Genomic DNA, 15,957 nt, shown 5'->3' on the forward strand with positions numbered 1-15,957 from the left:
ATTCCTAAGTTAAAAGAGTTCTTAATTTCCGAACCGGGCGGAAATCGTAACTATCAATTAGTATTCGTTAACAAGTTGAAATAATATTTTCACTAAGTTACCTTTAGTTAAAATCGTAAAAACTATTTAGTAAAATAGTAAAAGGTAACTGTTAATGTTGTGTATCACGACGTGGGGCAGTACACTTCATTACTCCATGTGATCTTTGTTGTGTTGCTTTTGTCCATCTTCCAAAACACCATAGATCTAAGTTGGATGCCCGGGCCGTTAAATGTGTGGCATTGCTTGGGCTTGACTGTGCTGTTCAAAGTGGTGATTGTGGCTGGGCATAAGCCTGTGTCAACAAGTCCCCCCAAGTCCCCAGTTTAAGACGTGATTTTCTTGGCTAGGGAATTAAAATGAGCGTTTTGCCACAATCAATGTTGCAGGGCCCGCTGGGCCTCACCAAGAGTCCCCCACTCCTTGGCTAAGGAATGACTCTTCCCAATTTGTGGGATACTGGGGGTCGAATTGTTATCATGGGGCTTATCTAGCAGAAGCAAGTGTGCAACGAGGATGGTGCTGCGGTCCTTGAGCGTTGTGCACGTAGGATGGCTTTGGGCCACTAACACGGAGGGCGAATGCGGCATTTGATTGCAATGCACGTAGGACGGCTTTGAGCAACTGACATAGAGGGAAAATGCGGCATTTGAGCGCAATGCACGTAGGACAGCTTTGGGCCACTAAAACGGAAGACGAATGGGGCCATTGAGCGCAATGCGTGTAGGACGGCTTTGAGCCACTGACACAAAGGGCGAGTGCAGTCTTGAAGCACAATGTGCGTAGGACGGCTTTGAGACACTGACACAGAGGGCGAGTGCAGCCTTTGAGCGCGCATTGAGCCATTGACACATAGGGCGAATGCGGCCTTTAAGCGCAATACATGTAGGACGGCTTTGAACAACACCATTGTGATAATTGATGTGGTTAACAAGAATGTAATGTCTCTTACGTCTGTGGTTGACGGGAATGTAACGTCTCTTGCTTCAGTGGTTGACACGTATAGCCCATGCAGTGGTCGAGTGTGCAAAGGAAACGTCACATGCTGACGTTGCGTAAAGATGTCAGTGGTCGTGTTTATGGCTAGTGTCTTCGAGGGTCACCTCGGTAACTGGCGTGCCACTTGTCGTGATCTCGTGAGGCGTCCTTTCAGTAGATGGCTGAAATATACCGATAACTGTCTTGGATTGAAGGCTGAGAGTGTTTCCAAAAACAATGTGTGGTTGGAATCATTCTTATATTTTTCATAAAAGGAGAGGAGAGGAGACAATGTCACTTTCATCAGATTCTTCACTCTTTCAAATTCTTTCTTCCCTCTTGTTTTCTCAACCGTCTCCTTGAAGGCTTGCGTCGTTGCTGCGATTTTGTGTGTAGTTCATCACCAGAGTTGGTTTAATGTATGTGATTTGTGATTCCCTTGCTTCTCGTATGACTTTTGGTGTGATTTGAGTTTGATGGGAGTCAATTTAGTTGGGTTTTTTTTTGGGTTTAAGGTGAAGAACAACTTATTTTCTGGGCAAGAACTTTGGTTTTGGGTCTGTTTTAAAGTGGCTTTTCCGGCGAGTTTGGGTGTTTGGTTGGGTTTTTGAGGGTGTCTGGATTTGTATTTGGTTTACGATTTTTTCTAGGACTAGGTTGTTGTTCATCATGTGCTTCAACAAGTTCTTCGTTCTAACTGTTGCGGGCTTGTGAGTTACAGAGTGGCTTGTGAGGTTAGATCTGATTAACCTTCTAACTTTTAGGTCTAGGTTGTTCGTGTTGCGCTGTGGTGACCTATTGTGGTGTGATGCCCAGCGTAATTGTACTTACTAATAGCGATTCCGCATTTGTAGAAAGAGCTTGGTCTTCCTCCTCATCGTCTGGAATCTGGACGAGTGACCTTGAAGCGCGCTACCGAGATTTGGTGAGGCGTAATAGGGGAAATTGTAGTCTTTTATGTATAGACAACTGTGCCGCAATGTACGCAGAAGTTCTTGCGAACTGAGACAGTAGCAGCGAATCGCCCAGTACAATGGAGTCTCGCTATGAAGTTGTAGATGAGAGTGAAATGAATGAGACGCGCTTCCGATTATTAAACGCACTAGAGCGTATGGCGAGAGCATCCGAAGCGTCGACATCGAGTCAGCCGTTAAGTCCGGTGTTTGAATGGCCCAGGCTGGATGGAAACGTGGACAAATCCCAGTTGGATGAAGCCGAGAAGGCAATGTTGGCTGTAGTGGAAGAAATTTAGGCCTCTGACGGATGGCGAATATGGCACGATGTTGCCGGATGGATGCGCTCTCGTCAGTCCCTCCATATTGTAGTAGGGCGAGTTGCCCCTAGACCCGCGGAAACTATAGGGATATCAACATCCCTAGTGTTTGATGACTCGACTCACCTTCGGGTGAATCGAGTCTCAAGTACTACCTAATTTAATGTTCTAAAAATCCCCGCCTAGGCGCCCGGAGACCCTTGGCCGCCTCAATTTTGGGCCGATTAATCCGATTAATCCCCGATAAATCCTCTGGGCGCTAGTTTTTAGCTGTCCGCCCGATTAACGCCTAGCGTTTTTTAGAACATTGCCTAATTATGAGTCACAGTACCAGACTTTAAGACATCAGTACCACTCATAATACAATATGGTGCCAGAAATCAGGACAACAAATATCACCGTAAAATAACCACACGGTGTCGGACATTAGGACAACGGAATCACCGATATACTATATAGATAAATGTTGTATATATATAACTATATTATTTAATCCCTAATGACAAGTGTCATGGTTCACCGGCTCGGATAAACCGAGTATTAACAACTACTTAATTATGAGTGATGGTACTGGAAATCAGGACAGCGAGTACCACTCATATATAAATATTAAATCGATAACTATATTACCTAGTCTCGAGTGAGGGTTCGAGATGGAGACTGGGTTCACCATTTATAAAAGCATCTCGATGAATTTACCAACTAACTCGAGTGAAGTGCTTGAGACGTTAACTAAAGAAATGCACGAATAACGATAAATACGATTAGGAGGAAATCTATTAAATAAAGCTGAGCATTACATAATTAAAAATATCACTAACCTGAAAAAGTAACGCCTTATCCTAGCGGGTGGCTCACCCCTTACGCGGTTTGTCAACACCGTAGTCCACGTGTTTCAATCCTCGATCCTCGTGTTCTAAGCATAGGTGTAAACTCCGAAATTTTCGTCACGAAAAGACGTCAACAACCAAACAATACAAAAGTCAGAGATAGTGTGATAAATGTCATGGTCAAACATCCACTTCCTAGTTTGACTAGAAAAGGTCAAAGGTTGACCTTGGCGTTGACCAAGTCCACCGAATTGACCAAACCACAGTATACTCGATAACTGTCGATTTAGGTTACGGAATAATACTAGCTCCACTTTAGGAGTTTAAACCACTTAATAACGTAATGATGATTTACTTTATTATTTCCGAAAATTCTAAGTTAAGTGCTTCCTCGATCCTCGATCCGAGCGAGAAGCGAGATTAGTGAATAAATATAAATAAACATCATTACTTACGTCATTAAGTTATTAAGTCAAAACATGTAGAACAACTTCATGTTTTTAAACAAAAACCACAAATCATTTTATAAATTCATTAAAGTAATTTCTAAAACCAAAGGTAGATGATAAAATCGTAAACAGTAAGTCCGTAATAGTAAAATAGTAACCAAGAGCAGAGCAACAGATACTAAACACCTCAGGGGCAAAACCATCATTTCACATAGTAGTAAAAGGGTAATTCTGAAATGATAAAAACCAGGGGAGTTACCCCATCTCTTCTCTGCTCCCAAATCAACTTACCCCAAACTACTCCAATTCGACATGCAATACCACAACGAGAATCACAACAATCCAACGATTTAGAAACACAAGATTTAAAGAAAAAGAGGTAGGATTACTACCTCGACGAATCACATAAATGAGAACGATGATTGCAGCAGCTACCATCGTCGTCCTCGAGTTGTTGTTGCTCGTCCAACGCTCCTCGGTGCCCAGTGCTACTGCCCATAAACACCACGAAGGAGAAAAGCACGCTGGAGCTGGAAATATCGCCGGAGTCGCCAAGAACACGTCCACCGTCTTTACCTCGATTTGGTGAATGGAGTGCTCAAATCTAACATGCATTAGAGGGCTTTTACAGAGGAAAGGGAGAGGAACATTTTGGAGGCAATGCGCCTGGCTAGACGGTGGCGGCACAAGGTGGCAAAACAGCAGTGGTTTCTGGGTTCGTAGAGGGAGGGGAGAGACCCAGCGAAGAGAGAGGAAGAAGAAGAAGAGAAAAAGAAAAAGAAAAGGGCTCGGCCCTTTAAGTAGAAAATGGACGGCCAGGATTTCATAATCTAGAAAGAACGGCAAAGATTTAAAATTGGAAAATAAAGTAATTTCTAAAAACAATTTTAAAACACATAAACTTTAGAAAATCATAGAAAATAATCGAGCGTCAGAAAAATATTCCGCGAATACTTCTGCACTCGTGGTGACATGTGGTTTATTACAAAAAATACTAAACTTAATATTTGACATCCCAGAAAAATGTATGTTACTGTGTTCCTTGTATCAGAAAATGAGAGAAATGACAATGTGCTTACTCTTTGGCACATACTCAAGTTTCTCATGTGATGTTTATATGTTTTGATCTAAGACTACTTGTCTCTATGTTCTTATTTATGAATATATTAATTAAAGAGACATTGAGTACATAGCTAAAAGAATTTAAAGTTATTAATAGATTTAATATTTTAATTCATTGTGACTACGATGACTAGATCATCACAAAATAATCAAAGAGTGATTTAATGCTCAAGTTTAAATACCTTATGACGTTATGATTCAAGTCACATGCTTTTATGCATCAAGAGAACAATTAAACCTATGAATTGGTTTTGTCATAGTAGTTGTCTACGTTGGTGAGATGATAAGCTACTTGAAGGCAATATTTGTGCCAACATTTATCACCTCGAAACTCATTGTGAAAGAGTTCTTATGTATCGCTTCTAATGACGTAGCACATCTCAAGAGTCGAAATAATGTGAATTGTATTTTTTCACGTTACTATGATTCAGTTTAATGAATCGGTGACTCGTATAGGTTATTCTTTTGAGCAAAGATGTTATATGGATAAATATAATTCCTCTAATATAATTGAGATGTAATATATGGGTTGACAAGTGCATAAGCCCCCTTTATAATCCTTCATTAACTATGCTCAATATTCAAGCATATTCTTTAGCAAAGTTTAGGAGTAGCATTCTCCTACGCTAAAGAGATTGAGATGTAAGATAGAAGCCTAGATTGACTTATCATAATTCACTTTGAGGTTCAAGATATTGAAATGATACATATATCATGGTTAAACTCAAGTCATAACACTTAGTTGTTATGGAGCACCCAAAGAATGACAAAACGTTGAGAAAAACCTAGAATTTTCGGTTTTCCAAATTGCGGACTAATCATTGTGAGAAACGGTTCACTTACTTTTAGGTGAGGTATTTGGGTGCTACTTGCGGCCACTGGTTCCTAACATCCAAGATTATCTACTCATAACATTTGTGAGCATTTGGAGACCTAGAACATGGTGAACAGCTCGACACAAGTGGTTATTGACCTCTGGCGAGTATACCGGCTAGTTCAATGTCTTTCCGACCAGTTTTGGCAATGAGATCAATGGCATTAGATTCGTAACACCCATTTTTACTTGTTCCTAAAATTTGGTGGCATTGGGGTTCGGAAAGTCAGTGAACCATTCAGGGAAGTGTAAAACAAAGATTTGGTATTGGTCGTTGATGTGTCAAGGCTTCCAATGCTAAACCATCAATTCGAACCATAAGCTATATTAGTGTCTCTTGTTTTATGGTATCCATCTATACCACCATTATTGACGTTATGGTTGTAAAGGTTCATATGTTAGTGTTTTAAATCTAACGATATGCATGGTTGTTAATAAATTATGTTAACAGTTTATCGTCCACATATTTTATGTGTTAAATTGTGCCTCCACAAGCGCATAATGATGGTTTATTTGATGTTAAATATTGTCTTTAACTAAGATATGAACTTCCACATATGTTCGCTTATATAAAGACCTTAACAGGTGATCTCGTTTAGTCACTTTTGATGAGCCAGTCTCCCCGTCGTTAGGAGGAGAGAAGAACAAGTTTGTTCAAGTTAAACGACTTGGTTTTGTCGTGGTTAGTCCCACTATGCCTCATCATGTTCCTAATAGTCTTATAAATTGAAGTGATAAGATTTGATATACATACTACATTGAGCGAAATATGCTCAAGTATCAACTATGCCTGTAAGGATTGATGTCTGACAAATAGACATGTAGTTACCTTTTTTTGGTGATGTGGTGACTCCATAAATGTGGTAGATTGTGTCATTAGGTCGTGGCTCTCACTAAAGTATAGATAGACCACTTGGTTCGATAATACTTGCTGAATGCGGGTTATGACACAACTTGATCTACGATCAATGATACTCACTTGCTTGTTTTCTTGGATGAGAGTTATCATTAGGGGACAACTCAATGTCAATACCAATCCAAAGAGAGATCTCACGAAAGTGAAGAGAGACCACTTAGTTCAATAATAATTGTTGATGCGAGTTATGGCAAAACTTGATCTATGATCAATGATATGATAGGAGCACTTTGTGCGACGTTCTTAACATGTTTTTACCTCCAGTTGTACTTTGCTTAGCTCTTATTGTTGTAGTATTAAGTTATTTAGTCGAGTTAAGAATCTATGGTGGCGTTGGTTGTTTTTGGTGTTAAAACAAGTTGAAAACACAGAAATTGTCGAGAGTCCTATTTAGAGTAGGATTCCTTGTGTAACTAGGAAACCTAGTTAAATTAGGAGTCTTCATTAATCGGTATTTCTATAACATTTGTGATATATTAAGAATCTTACTTGCATTAGGAATCCTTTTTAGACTAGGAAACGTACTATTTGGGAAAATGCTACTTGAACTGAAACTCTTATTCCGTAACTTTCCTAATCATACTTTCCTACTCCGTAACTTACTTGTCTTTATTCTTATCTTTTATTATTTTCAGATTTTAAAGATGAGATTGTGTAGCTAGAATGAAGAAAAAAATAGAGAAAAAGAAGCAGAGGAAAATAAAGAAAGAATGAGACACCTAAAAAGGAGAAAAAGAAGGAATTTATCAAATGAGATTACACCCACCAATGACAAAAATAAGTGAAAGAAAAAGAGAGAAAGAAAAAGGAAGATAATAAAAAGAGATAATGCAAGAGAGAAAGAAGGAGACACCTAAAAAGGAGAAAAATAATGAATCTATCAAAGGAGATTGCACCCACCAATGACAAAAATAAGTGAAAGAAAAATGAAGAGAATAAAAAGAGATAATGCAAGAGAGAAAGAATGAGACTCCTAAAAAGAAGAAAAAATGAATTTATCAAAGGAGATTGCACCCACCAATGACAAAAATAAGTGAAAGAAATTGAGGAGAAAAATTCCAAGCTATAATATTCAAGGAGATAAAACTCTTTTACAAATAGCACATCATTCACAAAGAAAAATCATCACTTCTCCTTAGTATTTAAGAGCCAAAACACCACCAAAAACTTTCCTCACAAATCAGCCAAGCCATCCACCCCAAAACCATCATCATCTCCATCGAGTATCACCTATTGCAGCCGTACCTCTAAGGTTCCTACAACGTGTGATTCTTGCAACTCATCTCCATGACTTCATTTATTTGTGTTAATCTACAATTCTTTGTCTATGAAGATTGTAAGTTGTTTATGTGGAAGTATGGTTTTTTTATTTGTTTTAGAATTTTCAGATTGTATTTGATATGTTTTTAAGACTATGTCGAATCTATGTTCTTATAATTATTGAAGTTTGTATTCTATTGTTGTGTTCTACTCTTCTTTTACTTGCTCTTAAATAATTTTCTGATATGTGCATATGAATTTAGTGTTTGAATGCAATCCCTAAGATTGTATTTGAGTGCTATCTTCATCATCTATATTGACACAAATCGAATTATGCCCTAAGTAGGTTTGGTTTGTGTTAATTAAAGTGGGAAATTCTGGAAATTTACATGTACCCCATGGTGACTGACGTCACCGTGAAGCATGTCTCCAACAAAGATTTGGTGCTTAAATATAATCTTGTTTGATTTCTATCCTAAGTGTTGTTAAACTTAATTGCATGCAATTTAGGTGAGGCCTATTGGTGTCTAAAAGTATGTAATCAGATGAATTAGAAATCATGATAGAACCAAACTTGTAATTATATAGTGCATTGGTGAATTTGGTTTAGTTTGGTAAAGAGAAGTCGATCATGTAAATAGTAATTTAGGTTTTATTTTAATAGTTAATAATCAATCTCAAACACCCCATTATTTGTTAATACTAAAAGTTTAGAGTTCCCTTCAATTCCCCGGACTGAACGATCCATGCTTATTCTATACTAACGATGACATTTTACAGAGTTTATTATGTGACACTCGCGCATCTCATCATGATACTCACTCATTTGTTTTCTTGGATGATGATTATCATTAGGGGATGGCTCAATGTCAATACCAATCCAAAGAGAGATCTCGAAGAATGATAATGTTAAATGAGTTTGATGTCGAACCATACACTATTGAAGTAAAATTCCAACGTTGTATATTGGCCTACATGGAAAGATACATTCCAGTTTAAACAAAGAGATAGATCCCTAGTTAGGTAATGCCAACACTGTAAGTGTAAACCCTATAAATTATATCTTTGTTAGATAACGTAGTGAGAAAGAGCTAGGCTCACAATATGGCGCAAGGCCTCTCACAACACTCCTTGGATTCGACTATGAGAAGAGTTTGCTCTCATAATGGATGTCGTTGCACTCCACTACTTTGTCAGTTATGAGGTTTCCAAAAAATTGAATTTGCAGCTTGTGGTCAAAAATCATCTCTGTTGGGACTAAGTTAAGAGATGTAAATAAAGATCCTGAATATATTAGTTTTCACCTAATGTAAGTGTCTCCAGACCACGGAACGCATTAACTTGATTAAGGTAAAGATATTAAAATAAAGTGTGATGGACTCTTGATGAACTAAGAGTCAAGAATGCTGCATTTCCGAAGCTCCTTGCTCAAAGCTCATCTAATCAAGTTTATTAGACTAGATAATGTAGGAGAATTCACTTCGAAACTTTAAATGACTATTGCATGTCGATCGGGAGAGATGTGAAACATCTTGTACCCTATTTTCAATGTGAGAATGGATTAGCAGAGGCAACAATTAAACAGTTATAGCTTATAGCTCTGGCTGTAATTATGGATTATAATTTATTTGCCTACACTTGCTTAGGGTTATGCAATATTGCATGCAACTATACTTAAGAATGAAAGGATCTTGGAATTCCTAGGTCTCGAAAGTGATGACCGATATTGATGATGTTATTCATCGGTTGGATAAAGGAAAAAAAGACGTTAAACTAATGCCTATAAGTATCCCATGAATCAGTAGAAGTCATGAGAAGACATCTTTCGTCCGTATGAGCGATGATAAGTCTTAGGAGATGAAACCCTCCATTTAAATACGATATGCATATGCATGTACTTGTTGTATTATTTTTCACTCGACACCTCATTTGGTTTAAATTCGTAAAGCCAAGATGATGGTTGAGTGCGCCCACATAATGTCAGTGTTTGATCACATCATGTTTATGATGTCAAATCCTATATCCCAACACAAAAGACATTTTAATGAAGCGATGTCAGAATCTGCCCAGATTCGTAGGTCAACTTCCACGGGACCTATAAGACAGATGACTCCTTGGAAAATGGTAAATTCGGTACCATTGGAAAGATCTATGTGTCGAATTTCCAGGGACACCAACCATTTAATCATATCAATTATATTGAGTGAGTTATAACTGTTTTAGCAAAATATGATCGATATGTCTGGACTTTGCAACTGAGTTAATTTCGACAGAGCTTTGTGATCAGCTCTGAACGAACTAGGTTGTGAACCATATATCACTGGAAGGCCACGTGTGTCTACTTTCCAGAAATGTACGGTTCATCCATACCTATTGAATCAAAGAATTTATGATTGTTTAATTGCGTGAAGGTCATACGACGCGTGAACCTGATTTCTATTGCAAACTCTTGTTTTGAGTTGTTATGCAATTCTTTTTCTTTGATTCATGTATGGATAAGTGTACATGTTTGATTTAAGAATATTTGGTGATATTTGATAATCAAATCATTAACACATTGCTACTTTTGAAGAATGTGAAAAGCGTTTGTATACGCTATCTATATGTGCTTTGTAAATCATCGTTTAGTCAACTGTCATGCCACTTCGAGATTAAGTTACCGATCAAGGGGAGTTGTTTTGCAGACTTCAGGGGGAGTCTATACCACACTTTATCTTCAACTGTAGTTGGTGTGTTGTGCTTTTTTTTCTCCTTTAACCAAGACTTTTATTTTACCCAAGAGGTTTTTGTTTTGTTTGGTAAGATTTTTACCGAGGCAACAGTATTGCACCATGACACATTAGGATCGCAATACAAGGGAGATTATTGTAAGAGAATTACTCTTGGTAATCTTGTGATGTATCTTATTCTAATTAGTATAGGTTAGTCTAAATAAGAAAGAATATATAATCTCTGATTCTATGAGATACTTAATGTAATGTCTATATAAAAGTCTCCTCATCAATGAATAAAAATGATGATACAACTTATTCTGATGTATATTATATTTTTCATAGGTTCTTTTTTAGCCAATTTGGAATTCCTAATTAGTATTGGCCATGGTGCTTGTTATCCTGCACCCAACATATTTTACAGAGCCTTTTAACCCAAAAAAAAACATATTTTACAGAGCCTAGCATGTGATGTAAACGTGTCTTCTGACCACTGGTTTCGCAATTTAATTCCCATTGATTCTAAAGAGAAACAGAGAGGTGAGACAAAAAAATGGCTAGATCATGGGGTAATGTCAAATTTGACATGAAACTTCAACATAGTCGTTACTATTTTTTTGTCCGAAATAAAAACATATTACTATTCACTACCATGCCAAATAACAGCCCACCCTCTAAAACTAATCTGAGCACTAACAATACAAAGGCAATTGATTGAAACTTGAAAGTCATTTACCCCATCATGCTTCAGAACAGAACCGAGTGTAAAAAGCTGTCAGTACATCGCAAAACATCTGACGCATACATACATATCAATCCTTCTCTTCTATTACTCATTCAATGACAGAAATTCATTAACATAGAGATCTCAAAACCAAATATGTTTTTGAATAAAACATCCCTTTTCTATCTTAAGAAAGAACTGAAACCTGCTAAATACAGAAGGCTACATATAACAACCTTATTTGACCCCTTCTTCCTCATTTCAATTTCATTATAATAAACTGCTTTTTTTCCAATTTTATCTTTTGGCATCAGTCAGTTGTCATTGGTTGGGTCATGCAACACCTGAATCGAGCCTTCCGCACAGTTGTCATGATCTCTGTCTCTGCAATCTCAAGCATTCTTACCACTTCACTGAAGGGCGGCCTGGCATCAGGGTTCGCATCCCAACATCTCGTCATTATCTCACTGAGAACACTTAAGCAGTCGGGGGGAATGATAGGACGGACACCCTTATTGACAACTGCAAACGCGGCCTGTACCGCTGTCATTTTCGAGAACGGGAGCATCCCTGTTATAAGTTCCCAAAGAACAATCCCAAAGCTGTAAACATCAACTTTCTGAGTGTACGGTCGATGCTGGATCATCTCCCTGCAGAGAGCCATTGACATAGCAATGCAGTCAATACACAATTTTAAGTTTGATATATTACGTGTTCTAGGTAACTGGTAAACAATATCTAATAGCAGTTCTCAAAGACTAAAACAGCAGATAAAGATAATTAACAAGATACAGTTTTTACAAAAGAAACGTACAACCTTGAAACCTTTCTGATGCAATTATCAATGAATCTATTGAAAACAACTTGACAAGCTTCATATTTACTAATCAGTGACATCTGATTGGGCCAATTTCCAAACACAAAATAAGCAAGATGTTTAGATATGAAACCCATGAAAGTACATAAGTCATGATGCAATGATTTTCTCGATTGAGTGATTGACAAAAATGCAACTAGTTTTTTTATTCAACTTGATGGAGCAAACAATTCATTGCAGTATACAACTCAATCTGACCGCATCTGGTTCACGTTTCCAATACATTTATGGCCAGATAAGAGGAGGTATGAAGTCCCACCTCAGAAATTTCCAATTAACATATAAGAAACAAATCTACATAGACGCCTAAATTGGCAAGGTTTTTCTTGTTTGAGGAAGAAAAAAAGACTGAATGAGACAGGTAGAAGAAATGAATTTTAACCCAAACAAGAAAGGACAATCAACTGAGATCTTTCAAATTATTTGACTGCAGATGAGTGAAAGCCAATATATTAGTTGTGACAAAGATGCACTATCAGTTCTGTGTGTGTAAAAATCCAATGCAAGATTAATCTCCCAAGTCCCACCCAACTCAGTATGTAATAATTTGATATACTTTTTGAAACATTACCATATTTATACCGTCTCTTTGCTCAATATGTTTGAGTTTAAATTCCATCAGAATCAATTGCTAAGCTATTGACTGTGTAAATCTGTGCAAATCTATTGATAAATAGGCTTATGTTTTCACGCATGTCATAAATAAACTACATCTGGATAGTTACAACGTATACCGCCGAAATAAAGAGTGATCACAATGATGCTTATAACCTGAAAATGCAAATAAGAATACTATTTTTAGCACCATAGATCAATTTTAGAATGCATCAAAATACTGGATGGTGCACGCTTGATATTTCGTACGCAGTAAACAGAGAAGAGATGAAAAATTAAAGCTACCAACAGAAAGTTTAACCGATACAAATATAAGTTACATCTGCGTCAAATTTCATCCATGTATAATGTATTAATTGGCCCTCAAGTCAATTACTTTACAAAACCTTATCTGAATGACATAAGGTGTTAAAATATTATACTTAGTCTATTCACAGGATTTTGCTTCACAGGTTTTGGGCTGTGTGAAGCTAAAACCAATAACTAGGGAAGTATAAAAAATCAGATTATATTTATTATCCTACTTCCAATTTTTCTATCCAAAAAAAAAATCAGATTATAGCTAAACAAAGAAGATCCAGAAAACTAACACTGGCGGTAAGAGAAACCATTTATATCAAGGGCAATGCCACGGAGCAAGGCCAAACAAGGGCAAGGGCAATGCCACTGAGCAAAGCCGTGTGGCAAAGCCATACATGCAAGGTCAATGTAAGAGCAATGCCATATGTTCTCTTTTAGACTTCCAAAATTAGCAAACTAGATACATATTAGAACCTATTAACACATTAAGAGACAAGTGGACAACCATAGGTAATTTGAAATACTCCTAAACACAACAAGAGTAACAAATGGAAAGGTGTCAGAACTAAGGATTAAAGAAAACTTACGGAGCCATCCAGCGGTATGTCCCAGTCTCCGGTGTCATTCCTTCTGTCTGCACCTCAATACGGGCAACCCCGAAATCAGCAATTTTAATTGATTTGTCTGAATTAATCAAAAGGTTGTCAGATTTCAAGTCCCTGTGAATCAGCCCGAGACCATGGACATATGCCATCCCCCTCGCAACATCCAAAGCTTGCTTCACTGCTAACTTCAATGGAACTGACCGGCTCTGCCGCTTCATCAAGAAATTACGTACCGAACCACCCTTAGCATACTCTGTTACAATGCACCAAACCATCGGTTTACGGCAGCCACCGATAAAACGCACTATGTTTGGATGCTTCAATGTAGCCAACATCTTGACTTCCTGTTGGAACTGTTGCTCCATAATCTGAGCCTTTTCTGGGTCATTTTCAGGCCTCTCCAAAATCTTGATAGCAACATCTTCGCCGTTGTAAGTGCCTCTATACAGCTTCCCAAAAGCACCCTGTGCAAAAGCTTCACCCATGTTTAGCTTTCTTAAGTCAATTGTCCATGCCTCATAATTCTGAAGCCCCTCTGTGACGGAATTGCTGTCCATCAGAGCACAGGCAAGTTGATCATCACTGAGGGCATGTGTGACTCTTCCGCGATTGACGCTTTGTGCAACAGAGTAGTTGTCATTAGTGCGTCGGCGCAGGCCTTGGTGGTTCAAGATGCGAGTGTGGGAATCATTAGTATTTGAAGCAACACTGCTGTTATCTATGGACATGGCAACAGAGCCTCCATCAATGCTGGTTTGCATACTGTCCATGGACATGTTTGTACCCTCACCCTCGTGGAGTTTGTGGTAAAAGACTTGAGACAAATCGTAGTAGTTGTTATCATTGTTGTTTAGACCTATAATTCCGGTGTACTTTGCATCCAACATTTCCGACTCCAATACAAAAGCACAACCTTGCCAGTTGCCCTAAATGTTCAACATCAGATAACTGCTTAAACTATAACTAAGTCTTTCTCGAATTCCTGAAAACCAAAATTGACCCACAGAAATAAGAGGGTTTTACGGGGATGAATCAGACTCGCATAGAAATAAATGAAATCATGGATGACTGTGTGATTGAAGTGATACAAAAGAATGATAGAGAGTAAATCAAGGGCAAGCAAGCAGCAGCTTTTGCTGAAAAGTACAGATTGGAGATTAATCTAGACGGATGATCGTCCTGAACAACAAATCGAAACACACAAAAAGTCTACGAACTGGGAGAATAGTCAAGCTGTGAGTTGAACAAGGCTGATGGAAGCCAGAACGTACCTAAATCGAGGATGGATTGCTGAGAGATCGAATGAAATCCACAACACCAAGAGTCGAAGACCTCTTCTTCCCCAGTCTTCGTTTCTCTCTCTCTCTTCTCCCTCTTCTCACGCTTTCCTTTTTTTTTTTACTCGTTTCAATACTTTTTTATTTTTTAACTATATATATTTATTAGGCTGGGCGGCTCTTCGGTGCGGTCCTCTGACTCCTTTCGTACATTCTCTCTCTTTCCTTGTTTTTTCTTTTTCCACAACAACAATATAAGGAAAAGTCATGATTAACTTTCATTTTCAGTTGATACACATAGAACGCTGAGTACACAAGTTAAACTAAATAGCCGGACTCTCTCTCTCTCTCTCGATATTATGTCCGAATATAAGTAAGTCAAGCTGACGTTAAAATAAAAAGTAAATCAAGCTAACCAGCGATGCTCATGATATCTTATACCAAAGTTTAGTTCTCAGTGGTAAATTTGGAAGATTCAGGAAAAAAAAAGTGATGATAGAGGTTTAGATAGCAATTATGGAAGTTGTTAATGTAGTGTATTGCGCTATGACAATATGCCTCACTATTCGTTCACAAGATACGATGTGCTTCTTGTCCCGTTCTTGTCACAAGTAGCACGAATCGTCAAAGTGGAGACTACGGCGGCGTGGTCTTTAATTCTCCGATGCTCAAGTCAGGTCAATAATAATTTATGCAGAGTAACAGTAAGTGATTTAGTTTGCTTACCTTATGATGTCAAATGTTTGTCCTTTAATAGTTGAGTTGAGATAGATCATTCTCTCATCTTCCGATGTGAGATTAAGTCCAGTTAAGGTGTTCTCTGGAGCTCCATTTGGGATGCGCGTGAGGACGCGTCCATAGTCGGTTTGAGCCGCGGGGCGGCTCGTTACACAGCTAGTGCGGCTGTCTTTCTGCTGGTACTGCGAGGCTGGGCTATTTATGGGCCTTAGTGTGCTAATAGTTACGCTGATTATGGCTGAGTATAAGCCTATGCCAACAAGTTCCCCCAAGTTCCGAGTCTAGGGAGGCAATTTCTTGACTGGGGAGTTAAAATTAAGCATTTTGCCATAATCAGCGGTAGGCCCGCGAACCCCCCAGAGTTCCCCG

At 38.2% G+C, this 15,957-nt stretch overlaps 2 protein-coding genes across 3 annotated transcripts in view; one reads left to right on the top strand and one right to left on the bottom strand.

Moving 5' to 3' along the window:
- Positions 1-15,957, top strand: part of LOC126791775 (uncharacterized) — a 90,266-nt gene that overhangs the window by 13,952 nt on the left and 60,357 nt on the right. The gene's annotated exons all lie outside the window — the stretch shown is intronic.
- Positions 11,261-14,971, bottom strand: LOC126791781 (serine/threonine-protein kinase STY13-like). Of its 2 annotated transcripts, none has more exons than XM_050518260.1 (3): positions 14,845-14,971; positions 13,556-14,555; positions 11,261-11,826 (listed from the first exon to the last, which is right to left on the bottom strand). In XM_050518260.1, the coding sequence occupies exons 2-3, from the start codon at positions 14,458-14,460 to the stop codon at positions 11,487-11,489; spliced, it is 1,245 nt and encodes a 414-aa protein (XP_050374217.1). In that variant the 5' UTR covers positions 14,461-14,555; positions 14,845-14,971; the 3' UTR covers positions 11,261-11,486. The 2 variants fall into 2 exon arrangements, with proteins under 2 accessions (XP_050374217.1, XP_050374218.1); XM_050518261.1 differs by having other exon boundaries at positions 13,556-14,499; positions 14,845-14,953.

The sequence above is a fragment of the Argentina anserina genome, chromosome 4 (assembly GCF_933775445.1).
Source record: "Argentina anserina chromosome 4, drPotAnse1.1, whole genome shotgun sequence".
In the NCBI taxonomy this organism is placed as follows: domain Eukaryota; kingdom Viridiplantae; phylum Streptophyta; class Magnoliopsida; order Rosales; family Rosaceae; genus Argentina; species Argentina anserina.